The following is a 23981-nucleotide window of genomic DNA, read 5'->3' on the forward strand; positions in this document are numbered from 1 at the left end:
GGGGAGCGGGGAGGGAGGGGGAAAATGAGGACCTAATGTCGGGGGTTTAAGTGGAGAGAAAATGTTTTGAGAAACGATGTACAAATGCACGTTACACAATTGATGTGTGTATGGATTGGGATAACAGTTGTATGAGCCCCTAATAAAATGTTAAAAAAATAAAATAAAATAAATTTTTTTAAAAGCTCATTCTTTGAGAGGGTAAACAGAATTGACAAACTGCTAGCAAACCTAACAAATGATAGAAAGGAGCAGTCATCAATACCCAGGATAAGGGATGAAACAGTGTAAATTACAACGGACCCCAATGAAATTAAAAAACTAATTGCACAGTATTACAAAAGACTGTACTCTAATGATTTCAATAACTTGGAGAGCACGGACAAATACCTGGAAAAACAAACCCTCCCCAAATTATCTCATATGGACGTCATGAACCTGAACAGACCCATAGCCAAAGTAGAAATAGATAAGGTTATTAAGGAACTCCCAACTAAAAAATCCCCAGCCCGGATGGCTTCACATGAGAATACTATCAAGCATTCAGGGAAGCTGACACTAATCCTACACAAACTCTTTCGGAACATAGAAAAGGATGGTAAACTCCCAAACACATTCTGTGAAGCTAGTGTAATACTGATACCAAAGCTGGGCAAGGATCCCAGAAGAACAGAGAATTACAGGCCGATATTGCTAATTAAAACAGATGCAAAAATCTTGGCCAATAGAATAAAAGTACATTAAAAAAAAACAACTAATCCATCCTAGCCAAATGGGATTCCTACCAGGTATGCCGGGATGGTTCAACATTCAAAAACACTATCAACATTATCCACCCAATTAACAAGAAAAAGGACAAGAAACGCATGATAATATCAATAGATGTAGAAAAAGCATTTGACAACATTCAATGCCCATTCCTAATTTAGACACCCAAGATGACAGGATTAGAAGGAAAAAACAAAAACCAGCATACAATTAATGGAGAAAACACAAACACATTCCCACTGGATAAGGGGACCCAACAAGGATGCCCCTTGTCCCACTTCTATTCCACATCATCTTGAAGGTCCTAGCTAATAATATAAGGCAATGGAAGGATAGCAAAGGTATACCATATATTCTCAAGTATAAGAATACCAGCCGAGGCACCTCATTTTACCACAAAAACTGCATTAAAAATGTGCTGGAAAAACTCAGCTGATACATGAGTATATAAAGTATGTTTGGGGAAATAAGTGAAATTATCATTATTTGCAGATGATTTTATATATTGAGAACCCCAAAGACTCCACAACAAGAATGCTGAAAACGATAGAGGAATATGGTAAATTGGCAGTATATAAGATCCACACTCAGAAGTCAACTGAATTGCTATATGCCGCTGAAGGATTACAGAAAAAGCAATTGAGAAGCTAGTACCCTTCACAATAGCCAAGCACAAACTGAAATATCCAGTGATACCTAACCAAAAAATCAAAGGATATGAATGAACAAATCTATAGAACATTATTACAAGAAACCAAAAGGGAACCTCATAAGTGGAAGAATATCCCAGGCTCATGAATCAAAAGACTCAATATTGTAAAGATGTCAATCCTGTAATCCTGATATAAATTCCAGTATCGTTTTTCAAGAAATGGACAAGATGATTACTAACTTCATATGGAAAGGGAAGATGCCCAGGATTGGCAAAGAAATCCTCAAGGAAAAGAACAAAGAGGTGGGCTTGCATTACCTGACTTCAAAACTTATTAAGAGTCACAGTTGTCAAAACAGCAAGGTACTTATTATACAACAATAGATACTCAGACCAATGGATAAGAACAGAAAATCCAGAAATAAAAACAGCAGCATACAGACTTTGACAAAGGCCCCCGACATATCAAATGGGAAGTAGATCCCCTTTTCAACAAATGGTGCTGGAAAAACTGGTTATCAGTCTGCAGAAGAATGAAACAAGCCCTTTACTTCATTCATGCATAAGAACAAATTCAAGGTGGATCACAGACTACACGGTAAAACCCCAAACCATCAGGATCATCAATGAGAAAACTGGGACAGAGCTAAGAAACTCAGGACAGAGGCTATCAGAAATAAGGAAGGATACGCACGCAGAGGAAGGTAAAATAGACGAGTGGGACATTTTAAAGGCAAAACACTTGTGTACATCAAAAGAATTCATGACGAGACTAATAAGAGAACCCAGAGACGGGAAAAGGGATTTAGTAACAACATATCAGACAGAGAGCTCACTAGTGAAATCTACATACCCTGCAAGCTTACAACAAGAAAAAGTGAATAGCCCAAAGAGGAGGGGGGCAAAAGACTGGAACAGAAGGGTCACAAAGGAGGAAATCGGAACGGACAATACACATATGAGAAAATGTTCCCGATCATTAGCCATGCAGGAAATGCAAATCAAAATAACTATGAGATACCACATCCTCACAGATAGCTCAATTCAAAAAAACAGAAAGCAACAAATGAAAGGCACGTGGTGGGCTAGGAACTCTCACTCACTGCTGGTGGTCTTATAGATACATAGAGCCACATTGAACATGACTTGGTGATGTCTAAACCAGAGAGAAATCGAGTTACCATATGACCCAGCAGTCCCACTACTGGGCACATACCCAGAAGAAATAAGAAACAGACCACAAACAGACATCTGCTCCCCAATATTCGTCACAGCACAGTTTACAATTGCAAAAAATTGGAAGAAGCCTAAATATCCATTAATAGACAAATGGATTTTTAAAAATCACAATGCAATACTACGCATCCCTAAAACAGTGATGAAACAATGAAGCACCTTATCCAGTGGAAGGGGTTGGAGGATAATATGCTGAGTGAAGTCAGCCCAACACAAAAGGCCAGGTGTAACATGAGTCCACTGAGCTAAGTGCAAGCAGCAGAATGGGCTTAAGGGAAAACAAACATAACACACAATTTCTGGGCTGAGGACCAGATATTCTGGCAAGAGCCAGACCAAATCCAATGATTCACACATCATCAACAACAGATACAGATTGCACCTGTGCTGAAAGGCATTTCTCCCCTCACCCCCACCCCGCATATGCCTTTAAGGTCACAAAGGGGTGGGAGAAGAAAAACTAAGCCAATGGGGGGTCAGGGCTCTAACCAACCCAAGGGGAGGGTACTGTTTATACCACCACAGGAAATAGAGAGCAAGAGTAGACCTTATTCTGGCATGCCACTCCACGAGGGCAATGTTCCTGAGTGGGGCAGCTGGTTCCCAGAGATGACTGCAAGGCTGGCCTCAGCTGGAAACATGATGGCCTCTCCCTAGATGGCAGCATTGCAGAGGACAGCCCTGAAGATACAGTTCGGAGAAAGCGGCTGGTCTGACCAGCCCACACAGGGCAAACCAAGAAGGTGGTGCAATCGACCAGAGATGGGCGCGAAGCCACAAACTCCCCAAGGAATCCCGGGATGACTTCTGACCCAGTGACAGCATTTGGCTGTCACTGAACTGGTTGGGGATTACTCACAAGGGGGCCACACTGACAATCTATGGTGTAAATGGGGGGTGGGAGCACTAGACCACTCCATCCTGGACGGTGGGAGTGGACTTACAGGAAACTCGCCTTTGGGCACAAATGTGGCAGTATGTCATGATTCCTGTTAGACTGGTTGCCACCTGCGTGTTGTTGGTGGTAGGTTTCTTAGTTGTTTTTTTTTAATCTTTTATTTTATTTTATTATTTAGTTTTAGTTTTTATTTTTTGGTGTTTACCTATACAAGAACTGCAGGACAGGTAGTCTTACAGAGACAGAAAGCAGCTGGACCGATGGTTCACCCATGCATGGGAGGGCAGGGTGGGGGGGAGGTGAGTGGGGAGCCAACAACGAGGGAAAACAAAGTGCTCTGAAATGGACCAGGAAGAGGGTATAGATGATGTTCTGGTCGTGTTTGATCAATCGAATTGTATATGAGAGTGAATGACAGGGCAAACATAATAGTGGGGTAAGAGGGAAAAAAACACCAATATATATAAACATATCTATAAATATGTGTATATTTGTTTATATATATGTGTGTGTAATATGTGTGCATATTTATGTGTGTGTGTGTGTGTGTGTAAATGCAACAAGGAAGCAAATGGACTCTGAGCCTCTACTTAAATCTTACCTCAGGTACAAGAATGGTTTGTTGTAATCATGTGGCATTGTATGATACCCACTTTCCAGACACAATCACTGAAGACAAAAATGGGTACATAAGCAAATACGGTGAAGGAAGCTCATGGTGCCTGGCTATCAAATGCTCTTACATCTGGGATCTTAAAGGCTTGCAGTTAAAGAAGCAACAAACCCATATGGACGAAGCCTCCGGCCTGTGGGATCAGAGTCGTCGACGGAAGAGGAATCAGAAATTTGAAAACACTCAAATCGATCTGAAGGGGACTGGATACTGCAAAGACCCAAAGTCCACCAGCAAGACAATTGGACAGTCCTTCTTAGAAGGGCCTCATGGAACGGAGGATAAATCCAGATGCCGTAGGGCACTGATGAACCACATAACTATCTTCTGGTTCTTTAAGATGTCCTCCCTAATCATGTAAGATTTGCATTTGTTCATTTGCACATTCAAGATCACTTGGTACATGGTAGTCAGATAGATGACCCCTCAGAGACAATGACAAGAGTAAGGTAAGGGCTCCCTGAGGGTACAGGAAGTGAGGGGGAGGGGGTTTGAAAGGAGGGGAGGGAAGTTGATAGTATTGATGATTGTATTACCCCACCCAATGGGCTTGAACAACAGAACTGTATGAGAAGGGAAGGGATATATTGGAATGAATAAAATGTCAATGAAATATTATTCTTTAATAAAAATAAAGAAAAAATTTTTAAAGCAATATGAAGCTAGAAAAATGAAATCAGATGTAATTACCCCAAATATCTTATACAACAAGGCAAGATATAAATAATACAAAAGTAGTCAGGAAACATATAACCTTTACTGGTTATTAGGAGGCAGGCAGTGGTATTAGAGTAAATCCTTAACCTCTGAGACTATATAATGGAAGGAAATGACCACATTCTATGACCACAAATGTTTTATATTACAGGAAACACAGAATAATACAATATAAAGAAAAATGGTTTGACATAACTGAATTTTTTCCTGAACTAATTATACATTCTTCAAAGTATATAAAGACAAGTTTACAAATATAGTATATCTATTAGAATCTACAAGACATCTTATATAAGTTTCATATATGAAAATATTATGAAAGGTTAAAATATTTTAATGGTATATTTCTAAAGCAATCTAAAAAAGATCATTTAATTCTCTAAATATCTGAACAAATCTGATGAAAACTAGAATGACAAAACATTGGCCGAGCTAGATTATAATAAGCCCTAAAGGTAAGATGATATTCCTATATTCTTATAAATTTGCATATCAACTATAATTAGAAAAAATAAGCTGTTCATTACATGAAGTTAAAAATTATTTTAAAGTAGAGTCACTGCTTTGTTAGTACCATTTTTATAAGCAAGGTTAGACTTATATATAAACGCAAGCATATGAAGTCGGAAAACTAAATCAGTCACAATGCTTCCATTAAGACATTTAGAAACCTCTGTATTTGAAAAGATAAAACTTAAGAAAATATTTTTTAATCACAAAGAAATACATGATTTTCTTCATTTATGGATGTCACATGAATAGATTTTAAATATTCTCATATGACTATAGCTTCCTAACAGATAATCCTGAGTCACAAACTTGACCTGAACACACTAAGACTAGTTGTTCACAAAAGAGTTACTAAGTAGAAATGATCCCAGCCTATTGTCTTGCATCTCTATTAATCCTTGAATACATAGTAGTTGTCATGTAATACCTGAAGCTCAAGAGGCTTTTTTCCTTAATCATATCTCATCTTTTTAATCTGAGAAATTATATATGACAGTGGAATCTGTAAATATGAGGATTCACAAAGGATAGACTTAATACCCCAACCAGAAAAGTCAAAAAGCTTAAGGTTCGTGTGGTCCAAGAATCCAAAAAACTAAGCACTATCACGATTCGATACTGACTCATAATGTCCCTATAGGACAGGGTCGAACCGCCCCTGTGTTTCTGAGGATGGAACAGGAGTAGAAAGTCCTGTCTTTCTCCCATGGAGCAGCTGGTGGTTTAGAACCACTGACATTTTCGTTAACAGCACAAAGTCAACACTGCTATGCCAGCAGGGCTTCTTGTGGTCCCGGAGAATGCAGCATTTTCATGCCGTCTTTAGAACTAAAAACATACAATTGCTACCAAGTCAATTCTGACTCTTGGTCACTCATTTGTCAGAGTAGAACGATGCTCTCCATAAGGTTTAAGTAGCTCGTTTTTCAATAGCTCACCGGGGCCTTTCTTCTGAGGTTATCTCTAGGTGGACTTAAACCCCCAACCATTCCGTTGGCAGCTGAGCCTGCTAACTTTGCACCACCCAGAAGCTCCTTAAACGTTCACTTAGATGATGACAGTGATATCTATCATGTTCAGTATGTATAACTGACTATTACTTCTAGGACTCAAATTCAACTCCATTAAATTCTAACATGCTGTTTTATTAGATCAAAGTTAATATATACCAGTGACTCCAATGGAAGATGAGAATATATTGTATGCATTTGCCTTTCAGATACAAAAATGATTGTCTTCTAAAAGGTTCACTTGAATTCCCTTATGCAATATTCAAAACTGAACTGAATTTCTGTCCAAATATTTTGCCAAGGCAGTACTTCTAAGGAGGCACGAATTCCAATGCACAATAATAAGAATAGCTATTTAATAATAATAGATAATACCTATAATAAAAATAGTAGCTGCAAAATAAACACCACTTTCTTAAGTATGCAGCAGAGATAAGACTCTTAGACACACTTTACATACATTCCTTAGTCCATCTTCAAACAAATAAGACAATAATGACAAACATACACATAACCCATTGTCTAAAGACACCCAGTGAGAAACATGAATAAAAATAGATTTATAATAGACAAGAGACCATTAAGTGCAATATCTAATGATTACCTGGAGGTAGGTATTGTAGTTGGTTATTAGCTAATCGAAGATGACGTAAAGCTTTCAGACGACCAATTTCTGGGCAAACAATTTCTAAGGCATTGTCACTAAGATCCAGATACTGGAGTTTTATAAGGGACCCAATAGCTTAAAAAAAACACACACACAAAAATAGCAAAACATCAAAAATTTGAGCCAGAGTTATGCCAAATACTTAATGCAAGTATACCAAGTTAATTTATTTTAATATTTATACTTTTGTTTCCTTTGAACTAAAATTTACTGAAGTGACAATACTTCTACTTCAAGATGAAATATAATTTTTTATGATAATTTTATTGGGGGCTCTTAAAACTCTTATAACAACCCATACATCAATTACATCAAACATATTTTGTACATATGTTGCCATCAAGGATGAAATATAATTTTTAAAAGAACACAAGTAAAAACAAATTAAAATTTATTTGCATAAATAATTCAGGAAACTAACAAAAGATCATTTTTCTCTTACTCTATTTGAAATTGAATTTTAAATTTAGAATGCTCATCTTAATCACCTAACAACGTATCTAAACACAATTCACATAACCATTATAACTGTTTACTTATTTCATAATAATTTTAATTGGACTTAATAAATGAAAGAAAAGCTGTTTTGCACCTAAAGATGTTTACAATTAAAATTCCCTTCTGTAACCCAAAGATGCCTTGAACGAGACCACGTGGTGTTCTACTTATAAAGCAAAGGTGAAACTGGAGTGCTTCCTAACTGAAACTCGAAAGTCACTTACCTTCTGGAACCACAACTATGTTATTTGAATGAAGGTACCTGGGGAAAGGAAATGAAAAGCAACTCTCAGTCGTCAGTATTTTCGATAGATAATCATATTGTAAAATCAAATATAAAAGAGCCAAAATTTTATTTCCTATCGTGTGAAAATGCAGCCCAAACCAATGCATGGTTATCACAAGTAGTGGGAAATACTCTGAGAATAATACATAATGATATTAGAGGTACTTAACTGAGATATCTGCTATTTTAAAATAATAGTCTCAAAAAAATAAAATAAGTCTCCCAATAAAACTTTAAAAAAAAATAAAAGAACAGCATGCCCAACAGATAAATTATGACATGATTTTGGCTGATGAAGCAAATTGCTAGTTTTTCTTGTCATTTATATCATTCAAATTGTATAAGGAAGGTAAGTTATTAAATAAAGGGAGATATAACCTTGTATTTGTAAAATAATTAGACTGAATAATTAGGTTAAAGCTATTTACAGCCAGCAGGTTTAGGGACACCAGACTGGGGACCATTAAATACTCATCAGTTTCGGTATCAACCTGTCAACAGTTCAAAAGCACCAGAGTGGCAGGGAAAGCGGAGAGGGCCTGCTATCGGATCAGAGTCGAGGAAACCCACATTGGGGTCACTAGGAGCTGGAACTGGCTAGGTGACAGTGTTAGGTACACTGCCAGGTACAGAATCCATTTCACAGCAAAAGGAATTTGGTAAACAGGAAATAAAAACTCTTTAAAAGAAGCAGAAAAGCGTCCAGGCCTGACAGTCCAGACAGGCCTGACGGCAACAGCTTTGCATAGCTTCAGCACACTCTGGTGGGGAGAAGACGCGCCGTCAGGAGCAGAGATGACGCCAGCAGCGGGACTGCTGGAGATCATTTAATGATCATTCAAGAAACAAATTCACACCACTACTTTTAAAACAAGAGGACTAGATTTTGGCATTTTAAATCTATAGTTTTGTTTACTGAAACAATGCTAAAATATCATTTTGAAAATATCTTCTATCTTTTTCACGTCTACTACTAAATGTTATCATGTCATTGAACATACAGTCAGAAAGATCAAATAATTTTACAGAGATTACAAACATGTTATTGTTTTCTTGATTTCGTTTTCAGAGTTCTCTCGTCAGTGGCTAGGAACCCTGCTGGTTTCTATTCTGGTAAACGGTGACGGTCTGGGAAGCCCACGGGCAGTTCTGCTCTGTCCTTTAAGGTCATGATGAGTCGGGACCGACTTGATGACAGGGAGTCTGGCTTTTCGGATTATTCAAGGCTGAGTGATGTCCATTGTGCAGGAGGTACTATTAATTCGAAGGACTTCACACAATTTAACCACATACACCATTCCGTGCTGTTGGCATGATTCCGTATTTTAAGACCAATACGCTTTAAACGTCATTCTCTGCTGTCAGGTTCGTTCAGACTCGTGGTGACCCTGGATGGCAGAGAACTGCCCCTGTGGTTTCCGGGACAGGAACTCTTTATGGGGACAGAAAGCTCCATCTTTCTCCCAAGGAATGGATCGCAATTTCAAACTGCGGACCCCACAGTTCGCAGCCCCATGTGTAACTGTGTTACCAGGGCTCCTCAACTACCGTACGAGGTACCTCTGAACACTGCGGCACACAGACTTGCATTTGTTACACAAAAGCCAGCACAGCTGGATAACAAAATAAAGTCATTTGGGACTGAAAAGAAATTTTTTCAACAAAACACTTGTCTATTCTTTGTCAACTTTGACCTACCAAAAAATGGGGACTTGAACATGTCTGAAGAGATGAGCTTAAATACCCACTACTATGATTGATATTAAACGAAGTGCATTTTAACACATTAGATGGTCTGTAGAACAATGAAGATACAGTATAAAGTATCATGAAAGGTTCTCAATCCTGACTTCATATTAGAACCACCCAAGGACCTTCAAAGGATTTGGCAATACGGCAGGATACAAGATGACCCCCCAAAAAACCCAACAGGCTTCCTATCTATTAATGAAGGGAACTCTGAAAAAGATCGAGAAACAGTAACATGTACAATACATACACAAAAGATGAAATATTTAGGGATACATCTAAGCAGAGAAACAAAGGAAACTACAAAGCACTACTACAAGAAACCAGAGACCCAGACTCACAGTGACCTACAGGGCAGAACCCAACTGCCCCGTGGGTGGCAGAGGCTGTACCTCTATGTAACTTGGAGTGGCTGGTGCTTTTGAACTGGTGACTTCATGGTTACCAGTCCAATGCACGCTCACTATGCCACTAGACCTCTAATAAGAAGCCAAAAGAAAACTACACAAATAAAAGAACATTCCATGTTCACAGATAAAAAAACAAATTCACTGCCATCGAATCACAGGAACCCCCTGTGGATTTCTTAACTGTTTATGGGAGCAGAAAGCCCAGTTTTTTCTCCTGTAGAGCTGCTGGTGGTTTTGAACTACCCACCAGGGGTATTGCAACCCAAAGTGTAACTAGTGCACCATCAGGGCTCCTTCTTGTTCATGGCTTAATACTGTGACAATGTCAATATTACACAAAGCAATATATAAATAGAATGCAATTCCAAACCAGATCACAACTTCATTCTTTAGAGAAATGGAAAAAATAATTACTAACTTGATACGGAGAGGGAAGAAACTCAGGCTATACAAAGAACTTCTTAGGAAAGTGAATAAAATAGGAAAGCTCTCACTCTCTGACCTCAAACCCTATTACATAGCCACAGCAGTCAAAACAGGCTGGTCCTGGTACAATGATCAGACACAGACCAATAAAACAGAATAGAAACCTAGAAATAAACACATCCACCTACAGACAGCTGAACTCCAACAAAGGGCCAACAAACATTAAATGGGAAAGAGTCTCTTCAACAAATGGTGCTGGCAAAATTAGATCTCCCATCTGCAGAAGAATGAAAATGGTAGGTACAACTTATGCACAAAGGAAATCTAACAATGGACTAAAGATCTAAATGTAAACCTGGGGCTTTACAGGTCATCAAAGATAAAACGGGACAAACTTAACAGCACAGATATACTATCAAATATAACGAGGGAGCCATGCACACTGAAGACAAAATAGGTAACCAGGGTCTACTGAAAGTAAGATATTTATGTGCATCAAAAGAATAAAAAGAAATCCAAAAGTCGTGGGAGGGCAAAAACTTGATCAAAGATACAAAGCCAACAATCTAATCTCCAAAGTCTGTAGCAAACTGTAAAACCTCAATAAGAAAAAAGAATTATTCAATTAAAAAGGGGCAAAAGACATGAATAAGCAGTTGGCTAAAAATGATATTAAAATGACTAACAAATACATGAAAAAACTGCCTAAGATCACGAAGCATCCAAGAGATGCAAATCAAAACAAGATGAGATGCTTATACCAACAATGGCAGTCTAATAATAAAACAGAAAACAAGAATGCTGGAGAGGGTGCAGAGAGAGTGGAACTCTCATCCACTGCTTGTGGGTCTGTCAATATGCGCAACCACTGTTAAAATCAATTTAGTGATAACCTCAGACAACTGGGAATAGAAATTGCACATGACCCAGTAATCCTGCTGCTGAGTATGTACTCTAAAGAAGCAAAAGCCAGAACACAAACTGAGATATGCTCTCGATGTTCACGGAAGCACTGTTCACAATGACAAGAAGGTGGAAACAGCCCAAATGCCCACTAGTAGAAGAATGGATAAAGGAACTTTGGTCTATAGGCAATGGACTCTGACGCATCGCTACAGATCAATGATGACACCATGAAGCCCCTCGTGACGTGGATAAACCGAGAGAACACCATGCTGAGGGAAGTGGCAAATAACAGAAGGCCAAAGATTGTAAGAGTGAAAATCCGGGGTGGGGGTGGGGGTGGGGAAGGAGAAGATAAAGACGTACTGTGGAGGGTCCCGAGGGAGGGAGAGCAAAGGTGAGGAGCTGAAGCCATACCTACAAGGTGGAAAGGGTTGACTTGGGTGAGAGGGATGAGAGGAATCTGTAAGGGGAGAAGAGAAAACATAAAATGAATGCATGAAAGAGGGAGAAGAGAATGCAGGGAAGGGTGGGTTAGAATATGGAAAGGGGTGTTGATGAACGGTTGCAACTGTTGAATGCAGAGTTGATGGTCTAAAATGTAAACTTCCTACCTACAGCACAATGTTAGAATTAAAAAAATAAATAATAAGGTAGGTAGATGCACACAGGAGGCGTTAATATGTATTTAAATATGTATACCGTTTCATTGTTTATATCACATATTAGTAGTAACAACAATAATAAATTTTCTCAATTACATGAATTATCTTAAAGGGGAATAAAACAAAGGCACTGTGCCCAGAGAAAATGTCCTCTCTCACCATCTTCAATATATTGAGATTAAGGTCCTTAAAGTACAAATTTACATGGTAAAATATTTTGAACTATTATTAGGCTTAGCAGAATCAGAGGCCCACATCCATAAACACCATGATCATGATACCAAAATACAATAAATACACAGAACAGCATATCCTACTATTTGAAGTAACTTAAATTATTTCAATTTTTTATTTTTTTATTTTTAATTTTTTAATAATTAGACTCACAGTTCCACAAGGTTTGGAAGCTTCTGAGCAAGATTTTCTGGCTGCAAATTAAAAAACTCAGAATTAAATTTTATTTTTATAAAAACTATAAACATGTCTTATTAGCAGAAACAAAACATACTACCCTACATCAGATGTGAATTTTTAATACAATAAATTTTGAATAAAACAAATCAACAAAATCTGGGTATAAACCCAAATCTATAGCATAGATCATATTATTATTTAAATCTATAAACAGGAAAACTTCAAAACCAATGCCCCTGAAAGAAAATGGAAACCTCATATTGCATGGTTACAGAACAAATAAAGATATTCTTTACTTTTGCATCTAGTCTAGAAAAATCAAGCTAGTCAATTTTCTGGTGGAAAGGGTGATATTATATAGCTTCTAAGGTTACCCTGCCACAAGATGGATATTACAGCTAGGTGTAGCAGATTCCATCACTAATATTCGCCAAAGACCATCATGAAGTTTCCCAATTTTAAAATATCATTGTAATATAAAATTCCCTCCATAAAATTCATATTCTCTGGTGAAGGAGTGCCTTCATTTTAATACAAACACTTGGAACTGGTTTTTCATTTACACATGGAAAGTTATTCTTACTTTACTTATTACTCAGAGAAGCTAGATTGTAGGAAGACTGTGGCATCAGGACTGGAGGAAGGCTGATTAACCACCTGTGATACAGGCTGATACAACCTGGCTTGCTGAAAGTGAGAGGACTTGAAGCACTTACTGAAGATCAAGGATTGTGGCCTTCACTATGGAGTATAACTCAAGGTCAAGAAGACCAAAATCCTCACAACCGAATCAATAGGTAACATCATGGTAACTGGAGAAACGGATGAAGTTGTCAGAGATTCTGTCTTGCTTGTATCTAATCAATGCTCATGGAAATAACAATCAAGCAATCAAAAGACTCGTTGCACTGGGTCTGTTGCACAAGATCTCTTTGGAGTATTGAAGAGCAAGGGTTTTACTTTAAGGACTAAGGTGTGCCTGACCCAAGGCAGGGTATTTTCAATTGCCTCATATGCATATGAAAGTTGGATATTGATTAAGAAAGACAGAAGACAGAAGAGTCAACACACTTGAATTGTGTTGGCGAAGAATATTGAAGGTACCGTGTACTGGCAAAAGGACCACAAATCTGTCTTGAAAGAAGTATGGCCAGAGTGCTCTTAGAGGCAAGGGTGGCGGAAACTTCACCTTTTCATACTCTGGACTTGTCAGGAAGACTACTCCTTGGAGAAGGACGTACTGTCTGGTACAAGGCAGAGGGTCCTCAGGGAGATGGGTTGACACTGTGGCTGTAACAACAGGCTCAGGCATAGGAACGATTGAGGATAGCAAGCAGTGTTTTCTTCTCTGGTACACAGGGGTGCTGTGGGTGGGAACTGACTTAATGGCACCTAACAATAACTCAGTTGTGTGAGTAATAATATAGAAAAAACACAATCCCTCTCCCAATATGATACTGAGGCTAGGTCGCTAAACTCTCAAGCTTGAATATATACCAGGATACCCTAAAGCAGTGGTTCTCAGCCTTCCTAATGCTGCAACCCTTTCATACAGTTCCTCGTGTTGTGGTGACCCCCAGCCACAAAATTATTTTCATTGCTACTTCATAACTGTAATTTTGCTACTTTTATGAATCCTAATGTAAATATCTGATATGCAGGATGTATTTTATTGTTACAATTTGAACATAATTAAAGCATAGTGATTAATCGCAAAATAATATGTAATTCTATATTGTGAAATATTCATTTCTTATTACAAATAAATGAAATTTTTGTCTTGAAGCATGGTGTAGCATGGGTAATAGTCTTACTATAACAACAGTAAACTACATTGCTACATGTTGCGACAATATGCATAAAAAGCCAACGCCAGTGCGAAGGTTGAGACAGCTTCTTTCTCCCCAGATCAGCGTATCTGTATGTGGGTGACCGCCTGGAGAGGCATCAAGGAGCAGTGTCTCAGTTCCTAAGACCATCGGAAATATGCGTTTCCTGACGGTCTTAGGCAACCCCTGTGACAGGGTCATTCGACCCCCAAAGGGGTCGTGACCCACAGGTTGAGAACCACTGCCGTAAAGGCTTACTTCCAGGGCCTCATCACCAAAGCGTCCATTCAGTAGGTGTGGATGGGGTCCAACAGTTTGCCTTTCTAATTAAGTTCTCGGGTAACCTTGATGCTACCTTGAAGAACTACTGAAGGAACTATCAACATGAGTAATGCTTCATTGGAGGCACAGAGCATATATTTCATCGATTGGCTGCTTCAGAAATTTTCACAATATCAATGACATTTATGATCTTTGGGAGTACTGACACTACTATGCTGCTAAACTGACATATGACAAAGATACACTACTAGATATAAGGGAAAGAATATCATCTTTAAAATACATATATATCCCCCCAATAAAATGAATTTTTAAAATGCATATATATTTCTCTGATTATTGAAGATACAGAGATCTGTGTATTTAAACACAGAAATCTAATGTCACATTGGTTCTATTAAATACATATTCAAAGATTTAAAAATTTAAAGCCAAAATTATAGTTTACATAAAATCATTATTAATCAATTCTTTCAAAGAATATTTAAAAATTTTATCCTACTCATTTTATATACTCATGTAATAACTAATGAAAAGTTTAGTCAAAATTGACATACACAGTAAACTCTCATCCAAAAAGGATAATAAAAATCAAGGCTGGTGAAAGGAAAGTTTACGAGATTAAATCAGAAAAAAAACCCAAAACTGGCTAAAATGAATCTAAACATACGTTTCCTAGGACTGTAGACAACAAACCTCATGCATTACCTTTTTTCTTTTGGGAATTACCTTAGCTATTCAGAATTTGGAACAGAATTTCTGCTGAGGCCAATTCTTGCCTATTCATTTTGGCCTTATTGGGCTGAAATGTGTTTGTGTACATGCACATCCACCTTTTAGAACATGCTTGTGTGTCCTTTTATCACTCTCACTAACGAAAGTCAGGAGAAAGACTTCTCCAGTTGGATTTTCTATCCACACCTAGGGCGGTCAAAAGCAAGCCCATCTTTCTTGGTACTTGTTGCCTAGAGCAGGGACCACCGCTACCTACAATGGCCACAGACCTGCAGCGTGTCAGCACAGTGAAAGACGATGCTGTGCACGTGTGGTCACGTGTGATCCACACACCTTAACAAAAAGCCTTTCCATTCTGTGTATGCTTGCGGCGACTTTGCTCTTCCTTATTACAACACTCACAAGCCAAAGCGGCTGCACTTTCACTGTTTATTTCTTGTTCGCTTTACCAGATGTTAACATACAAGTTCTTGTACCCTGCCTCAGTGATAACCTAGTTTTTCTGTATGCAGGGTTTCTTAATGTAGGTTTTTGCAGTCTTGATGCTATATCCAGAGATCTTTGGTACATGACACACCAACGCCTTTCTATAGAAGGAAGAATTTTTAGTCACAAAGAGGCTATGTTAATGTGGATCCCTCCCTGCTACAAAACACAAATGCTGGTTAAAATTGAACCACCAAAAGCCCTGTTGGTGCTCCTCAGGAGAAAAGAAAGATTATCCTTATGGGCCAGAAACAAGCCCTAAGCTCAGCCTGAGCAGTGTGAAGCTGGGCACATGTGGTCCAGGAGCACTGGACCTGGCCAAAGCACGAGCCATTGGGAAAGGAAGGAATGAGCTAACCGTATGTAAAGCAATCTCTTTCACAGTATGCATGCACACACACACACACACACACACACAGATAGGGTTCAAATCCACACATGCAGAAAGATATGGGGCTTATTTTTGTTTGTTGTTACAATTCTACAAATATGTCGTACAGTAAGCTAGATATTAATAACTAAAGACCGGGAATAGCTTTTTAGAAGAAACCTGGTTTGAGCTGAACTCTCAAGTCAACTAGCTGATCAGGGAAGAGGCTAATTCTGGTTAGCTTTCTAAACATAGGAAGCAACATATGAAGAGAGAGTGCAAAGTATGTTTGGTTAATTTCAAATATTATCTACGCTTAAAAACAACAACAACAAAAAACACTAGTCCCAAGCCAGAGGGATATGAAAAGCTATTTTCATTAAACTGGCATATGGACTGGACCCTAGAGGATGGCACATATGAGTGAGACCACAATGGAAAAGGCTTGAGAAGAATACAGAAACACCATGAAGAAGCAGGTGAAGGTAAAGAGAGTAGCTTTCACCTCCCAAGGCAATAAGGAGAGAAAATTCAAAATAAAATCAGATTTTTTTTTAAAGCAATTATTTCTGGAACATTCAGCGAGCTAAATATCCCTAATACTTGTATTTAAACAAAGATATTTGAAAAAGTATTTATTTTTAATTATTCCCTTAAGTGACTTTTGATATTGTGCAGCACATTTTGCATATGAAAAGTGTCAAAATCATGGAGTCAGCCTAAAGTAAAAGCAAAAGAGGTTTATTGAGGGATAAAGCAATACTCAAATCAGGGTAGCATAGCGAGCATCCAGGTAGTTACAAAGTGCTCCCAGTACCATCTATTCTGCTGTAATCCCTAACATTACTCCTAAAAAACCTTACATTTTAAAAACTCTGCTTTAAAACAAGTATGTCAATAGTAAAACAAAAGTGTTAGCAAGTAGAAAAATTTCTATTTATAATAACAAAGTATTTCATGAATTTAATAGCATAAATTTTATCTTCATTTCAAATAATTTAGTTTCAGAAATTTCAGAAAAGTTCAGTACATCTATTATCATTAGTGACAAAATTAAGATTTATGTTCCTCACCGCTTTTTGTTTTACTTGAAATTTTAATAGAGCAAGAATGTTTTTAATTGAAAATAATAAAAATTAAAATGTAGTATACATAGTTCTAATTGTTACATCATTGGTTAAGCAGCCATAATATATCCAATTTGGGTTCTAAACAGTCAGTAGAAAAATGCTATTTCTTTGATATGTGTGGACCATATGTTAAGAAGGCATGTAATAATTTTGCAGAGTAACAAGGAATAGAGAAGCGTGGTGGATATGAGTTTGGCTGCTATCCTCAAGGTCAGCAGTTCAAAATCACCAGCTGCTCCATGGAAGAAAGGCAGGGCTTTCTACTCTCATAAACATTTACTGTCTCGGAAATTCACCGGCACAGTTCTACCCTGTCCTAGAACATAACTATGAGTTGGCATCTACACGGTGACAGTGAATGAGTGCAAGCAATAGATCATTAAAGCCTTTTATTTCATAGTAAAAAAATAACTTCAAGAAAAATCCTAAAAGCTATGGAAATCTACTAATTTACTGTAAATAATAAAATGAGATTAATTTAATATTGTTGTATGGATATAGTTAAATATTTAGCAATGCTACTTATATACACATATCCTTACCGTCCTATAATAAACAAATATAATTATGAATATTGTTATGAAGGCCATAAAGCACTTAGAACCTACTCTTTATAAAAAAACTTGTATTTAGTTTTCAAATGCTGAAAGCTCTGATTCTTTCCCCCACCTTCGCTCTAACACCAGTAGATGGAATGCAGTCCTTTGTCCTTTATCAGACGCTACTCTTGGTCCTGCACGGTTCTTTTCTTACTAGTGGTACTTCTTACAAAGGGGCACACACACCTCCATTTAGGAATGTACATCCCGCCAGTCCATGCAAACCGCTGGACTCTGGAGGGAGAATGTACGAGAGCCTTAAACACAGCTCTCCCTCCAAAAGGAAGGCCTAGCCCAGAGAAGAAGCACAGTTCGACCCTGATGTATTTTCCTTTGTTTAGGCAACAGTAGTATCCTATTGCTAATTCACCGGCTTATGGTCACTCTTTCTTGATGCCTACTTGATTCAGTGAGATACCATTCAAATCTTCCCATGACAAAACAGTTCTTTTGAGCTAGATCTAGACACACAATTAAACAATGAGTAATGTTTCGTCTGCCAACAGTACGCTACTGTGCCTTTATTAATGAGTGAGCACATTGTGGTTTTATCCAAAAATAAATACACAGACCTTGAGAAAACTGCATTTCATTATAATAATGTTTTTTAAAAAAACAAAAGCACACGCCAAAAAACTCTGGCAAGTAAGTAGCTCATTCTCTAGGCTCTGCTGACACCTGCTGGTGTCCTCCAGTAAGTCTTCTCAGCTTCTCTTTAGCAATGCAGATGTATCATGAGGGAGATTTATAGAAGTGTTGCAGATGTATCATGAGGGAGATTTATAGAAGTATTGCAGATGTATCATGAGGGAAATTTATAGAAGTATTGCAGATGTATCATGAGGGAAATTTATAGAAGTATTAAAATTAACATGTATTGCAATTTAATTTTATACTTCTATAGAAAAGTCAAAATTCACTCAAAAGCAACTAACAACAATGTAGTTTAGATGAAGAGACTAGACTGCTTACCAGACTCTATTAAATTAATGTCAGAATTCTGTTACTCTGAGAGGAACTGCGCTCTAATAGGGGATTATGAATATCATACTGATCCAAAATTTGTTCATATTTATACGCAGAATTTACAGTTAAGAAGACATGATGTGAGGGGTATCGTTGCCTTGGGAGAGAATACCGGGAAGGTTTTCCTTGTGGTTCACGGACGATGCAAAGGCATTCGGCTCTGAGGGCGTAACAAACTGGACAGACAGCACGGAGAAGATGGGAATTCCAGAAACTGCAAAGCCTGTCCAAGTACCAGGAGGGCGTTGTGTGAACAGAAAGCGGTATAAAGTGGTTTACAGTCAGGAAAACTGCATTGGGTTGTCTCTTTTCGCCACGCTTACTTAGTCTGTAAACTGAGCACTACTACAAGAAGCTGAGCTGTATGCAGCAGAACCTGACATCGTGACTGGAAGGTCATTAACAACCTCCGATACGCAGATGGCACAACCCTGCTTTTGAATGCGAGGAAGACTCGAAGCACGTGCTGATGAAGATCAAGGATTGTAACCGCCAGAATGGATCACAACTCAATGTAAAAGAAAAAATTAAATAGAAATCCTTACAAGGGGACAAACAGACAACATCATGACAAATGTCACTTTGAGGATATGGTGCACCAGACCCAAGCCATGGTACTTTCCATTGCCTCATATGCACAAGAAAGTGGGGCACTGAATCAACAAGAACTGATGCATTTGAATTACAGTGTTAGTGAAGAACATGGGAAACATCAGAAGAAACAAATCTGGTCTGGAAGAGGTACAGACAGAATCTCCTGCAAAGTGAAGGTGGTAAGGCTTCCTCTCAGGTCCTCTGCATATCTTACCAGGACGCCTCCCCGAGGCCATCATGACTGCTACAGAGGGCCATTATGAGTAGGAACTGACTTGATGGCATCTAAGAACGACAATTACTTCTAAGATAATTATAGAAAAATACTTTAAAACATTTTCTAAGTAAATGATAGGAACCAAAAATCATAATGTTTCCTACCTATTTGTCTGTAAGTTACATAACTGGATTCCTGTCTAACCCATATACTACATGTAAAAAAAGTTAAAGCATTTCAGCTACATAAGTAAATAGTATTGTTTTCTAATGGCATACTACAATCCTACTTTGGAAACTTAGTCCTAAACACAAGCCCATGTGCACAGATGTGTGTGAGCACATGTACACACACACACACACACACACACACACACACACACACACAGATGCATATGTAGCTACTGGTCTGGTGGTTAGTGAAACAGGAATACTATGAAGTCAAAAGGAAAATTTGAGAGAAATGTATATAGTATAATTCTATTGTTGTTTAAAAAGGGAAGCAAGACATAAGCAGATATAAAGATATAGCTTGATGTAATTACATACTCATAACCAAAGTGTTAGAAGGCTATAAGCACTATTAACACAGTATAGAAATGGATAACACATAAGAGAGACAATTACTTTCTATATGAGAATCCCCTCCCTCCCAAAGCGATGTATTTAAATTTTTTACAAAACAACCTTATCACTTTCAAAGTGCTCTGCATTACACTGAATACATGTGTCAAAACTGCAGTTCCATTCTTGGAAACATTTTTTAATCTGCTTGGATGGCTGACGGTACCGCCCTTGTTTTTTTCTTCAGCTCTAATGTCCTCAAATTGCTGTCCTTTTTGTCCCTCTTCTCTTGTGGAAACAAAAAGAAGGCATACGGAGCGAGGTCAGGTGAGTATGGTACGTGGGGCGAGAGAGGCATGCTGTTTTTTGCCAAAAACTGGCACACTGAGATGGCTATGTGAGCAGGTGCATTGTCTAAGAACATCCTCTAGGTGCACCCTCTAGGAACAGAGTGATCCTAGCGCAGAGTCCGCTGGGAAAGAAAACATGGTCCAAATCAACCCCAGGTGGCCTAGGCCGAAGAACACCCTGGAGAGCTCATTGGAGCTGTACCTGAGGAAGTGTTTGTGGTTGCATCTTCTTTGGTCCTTATTTTGAAGGACAACTGAAACCTTTTTCTGGATACTTTTTTTTTTAATGTAAAGCAAAAAGGTATAGGTGCAGGGCATTCTTAGTGACTTCCGATGCTTCAGTGTTATAAATCCAACTTAAAGCGTAACAGCCCAAATTCACAGTGGTGTACGTGCTCTTACTTTTCTTCCTGTCTATATGTGTCCGGGGAAAATAAGGTACAGCCCACATTTTTACACCATCTGCTGAGCCAAAAAGTGTAGCTACTTTAAAGTCTAGAAGTAGAATTTATCGAGCATTTTCTCAGATTTTCACCTTCAGAAAAAAGACTAAAAAAACCCCAAACTCTCATGAGATGGATAAGAACACTAGTTAGACAGTTTTGCAGATTTTTTTGGTGCTGAACATGACATGAGTCTTCTAGATTGTACAAGCAGGGGTAGTTGGAACTAATGCACAGGACTAAATTTTAAACTTTATCTGCTGTTAAATTCTGTGAAGTTTCAGTTATCAAAAAGTAATTTACATGAATATGAAATGTAATGTTTCAAATTGCAAGGTAATGTAGTGTTTGTAAAATACTCTTGTCTAATATTATCCAGTAATATCTTGATTTGTACAGTCACACTTTGTTAAAATGACTTCATTTTAACACCCACGGATATAGATTAATAATGTAAGTTCAGATTTAAAACTGATGGGAACCAGTGCATGTGATACTTTTGCAAGTATTGGGAATTCAGTATGGTTTGAAGAGTAATTTAACTGTTAGATGCCAGGAAATGGGTTTTCTCAAAATCCATTGCCAGCAATGGGCAAGCCTGTACCAGGCACAGAACATTAACTGTACACCTTATTAACAGAGAGGTGAATAGCTTTGAAATAAGCATTTTTCACAACAGTTTCTGCAGCATTTTTCCCAAGCAGGAAACAAAATTTCACAACCTCACACGGTTCTCTTAAATCAGCCATCACAAAAAACAAGGTTTGTGCGAAACTGCTTTCAGCAAAAAATTCCTTGTGACCAGAGAGCACCTTCCCAACCACCACCACTGGCTGCACTAACTCGGAGTGAGCTTCCCCCCATGCTCGCCTACAGGGAAAATGCACCCTACAAAAGCTCCGCTCTGCCCAGGCCAATTCCAAGGGTTTGGGGCACCCCCTTATATATTATTCCAAGTATCTTCATATAAGAGTATACATATTTTAGCTAGCATTTTACAGTTTATATTCCTAAATATATAAAAGACTTATCCCTTGTGCTTCGGTTCTAAACACAGGCATTCCTCACATTGTGAACGTCTCATGTAAACCGGAAGAGGAGAAGACAGAAGGGCAGAGGTTTGTGCATTAATGACTCGCTCTCTTTTCCCCAAATCTCTGCAGTTGTGTATTACAGAAAGGAAGGCACTTCCTTTAGGAGGGCACTGAACACAGTCAACTAATGTAAATATGACACAATAACATAGTTTGAAAATGGATTGACAGGGCCTCAAATATCTTTAAGAAAAAAGAGCGATTAGCCCATAATGTGTTGGGGAAACTTTCTTCTGGTCAGCTGCAAGACAAATTCATGTGCTAAGTCACTTCTAGAAACCATCGTATCTAAAACCAAGTAAACACCCTGAGAGCTCCACAAGTCACTTTTCTAGAGCACTCTAGAACAAGCATTGCTCACCCTCTTTCAAAACTTGTCATACACTTTCTTCTAATCAAGAACATTAGACAGCTTTATGAATATTGCAACGATTACTACCACCACCAGAACCCTGTAGAGCAGTGGTTCTCAACCTTCCCAATGCCGCGACCCTTTAATACAGTTCCTCATGCTGTGATGACCCCCAACCATAAAATTAGTTTCGTTACTACTTCATCACTGTAATTTTGCAACTTTTGTGAATCAGGTGACCCCTGTGAAAGGCTTGTTTGATCCCCAAAGGGGTCATGACCCACAGGTTGAGAACCGCCACTGTAGAGCATGTTACAGTTATCGAGCTCTTTGAGGTGTATGCACTAAATGTTCTAATTAAGAGAAAACTACAAAAATATACATTTGTCATTAAAAATATGCCAACAATTTATTCCTTGATGATTTATGAGGAATTACAGCATGAACTCTAAGTGTTTGCATAAGAGTCATTAGGACAACTCAAATCCACTGACTCACAGCAGCCCCATATAGGGTTTCTGAGACTAAATCCTCAGGGAAAGGCCAATGCCTAATCCATCGTGCCACCAGGGCTCCTTAAGATCTACTTAGAACATCAGTTAAAACTGCAGAGCAGATACTAAATTCCCAGCTAATTAGAAACCTAGAGTTATATTGGTACTACCTGAAACATAGCAAGATGGAACTAGATCTTGGTCTGAATAGCTTAGGATATGACAACTACCTCTTGGTTAGAACCAATTGTTTTGGATGTAATAATACCATACCAAGGTTGTAAGGGAGTTCCTTTTCATGTAGAGTCTCTCCAAGTACTGCAGTCCCTCATCTTTCAGTAACTCCAATGGGAAATGGTGCAGGTTCCTGTAATTTAGGAACAAATTCTTGTGCTTTTCCAGTCTAGCCACAGAGATCGCCTTACAAAGTTCGGAAGCCATGACTGGACAGATCCCATCAGCACACAAGAGCAGCACTACATCTTGTCACAACTGGTCCATTTCTAAAGAGAGCAAGATTTCATAATTAATATACTTATTTCTTAAAAGTATCCCCATATAAACCAGTTAGTACTTTCATGTGCTAAAAAGATAATTACAAATTGAATCCTCTAGTTTTTCTTTCAAAGTAACTACATTTGTCACATACATTTAATAATGCTCTCACTTTTAAAACATTATTTACTACTTAGTAGAAATAGTTCCAACTTAAAAATCAATGCATACACTTTGAAGTAGGAAACCTTTTCTAAGAGAACAGAGGTTTCAAAATGTAACAAAGGAAAACCTTAAATACCGGATGCAGCAAACCCATTTCCTACTCAAATTCCCTCATTTTGTTATTTAGTTTAAGATATTTCTTTTTTTTCCCCCATTACTCTAGTTCTAACCCTAAACCAAACCCTACCCCTAACCCTAAATCTAACCATAACCCT

At 38.2% G+C, this 23981-nt stretch overlaps 1 protein-coding gene across 3 annotated transcripts in view; it reads right to left on the reverse strand.

Annotated features, from left to right (window-relative positions):
- The window catches only part of LRRC28 (leucine rich repeat containing 28), a 181568-nt gene that overhangs the window by 152761 nt on the left and 4826 nt on the right, over positions 1–23981 (reverse strand). For 2 of the 3 annotated variants that reach the window (XM_004709852.2, XM_045296484.1), the window contains exons 2-5: positions 23320–23549; positions 12456–12496; positions 7854–7891; positions 7069–7206 (exon numbers count right to left, since the gene is read on the reverse strand). In XM_004709852.2, coding sequence (XP_004709909.1) covers positions 7069–7206; positions 7854–7891; positions 12456–12496; positions 23320–23487 — 385 coding nt within the window. In that variant the 5' untranslated portion in view covers positions 23488–23549. The remainder of the gene's footprint in view (positions 1–7068; positions 7207–7853; positions 7892–12455; positions 12497–23319; positions 23550–23981) is intronic. The other variant, XM_045296485.1, reaches the window with a different exon arrangement.

This window comes from Echinops telfairi, unplaced genomic scaffold (assembly GCF_000313985.2).
Source record: "Echinops telfairi isolate 266 unplaced genomic scaffold, ASM31398v2 ScPeMD7_7409;HRSCAF=8447, whole genome shotgun sequence".
In the NCBI taxonomy this organism is placed as follows: Eukaryota; Metazoa; Chordata; class Mammalia; order Afrosoricida; family Tenrecidae; genus Echinops; species Echinops telfairi.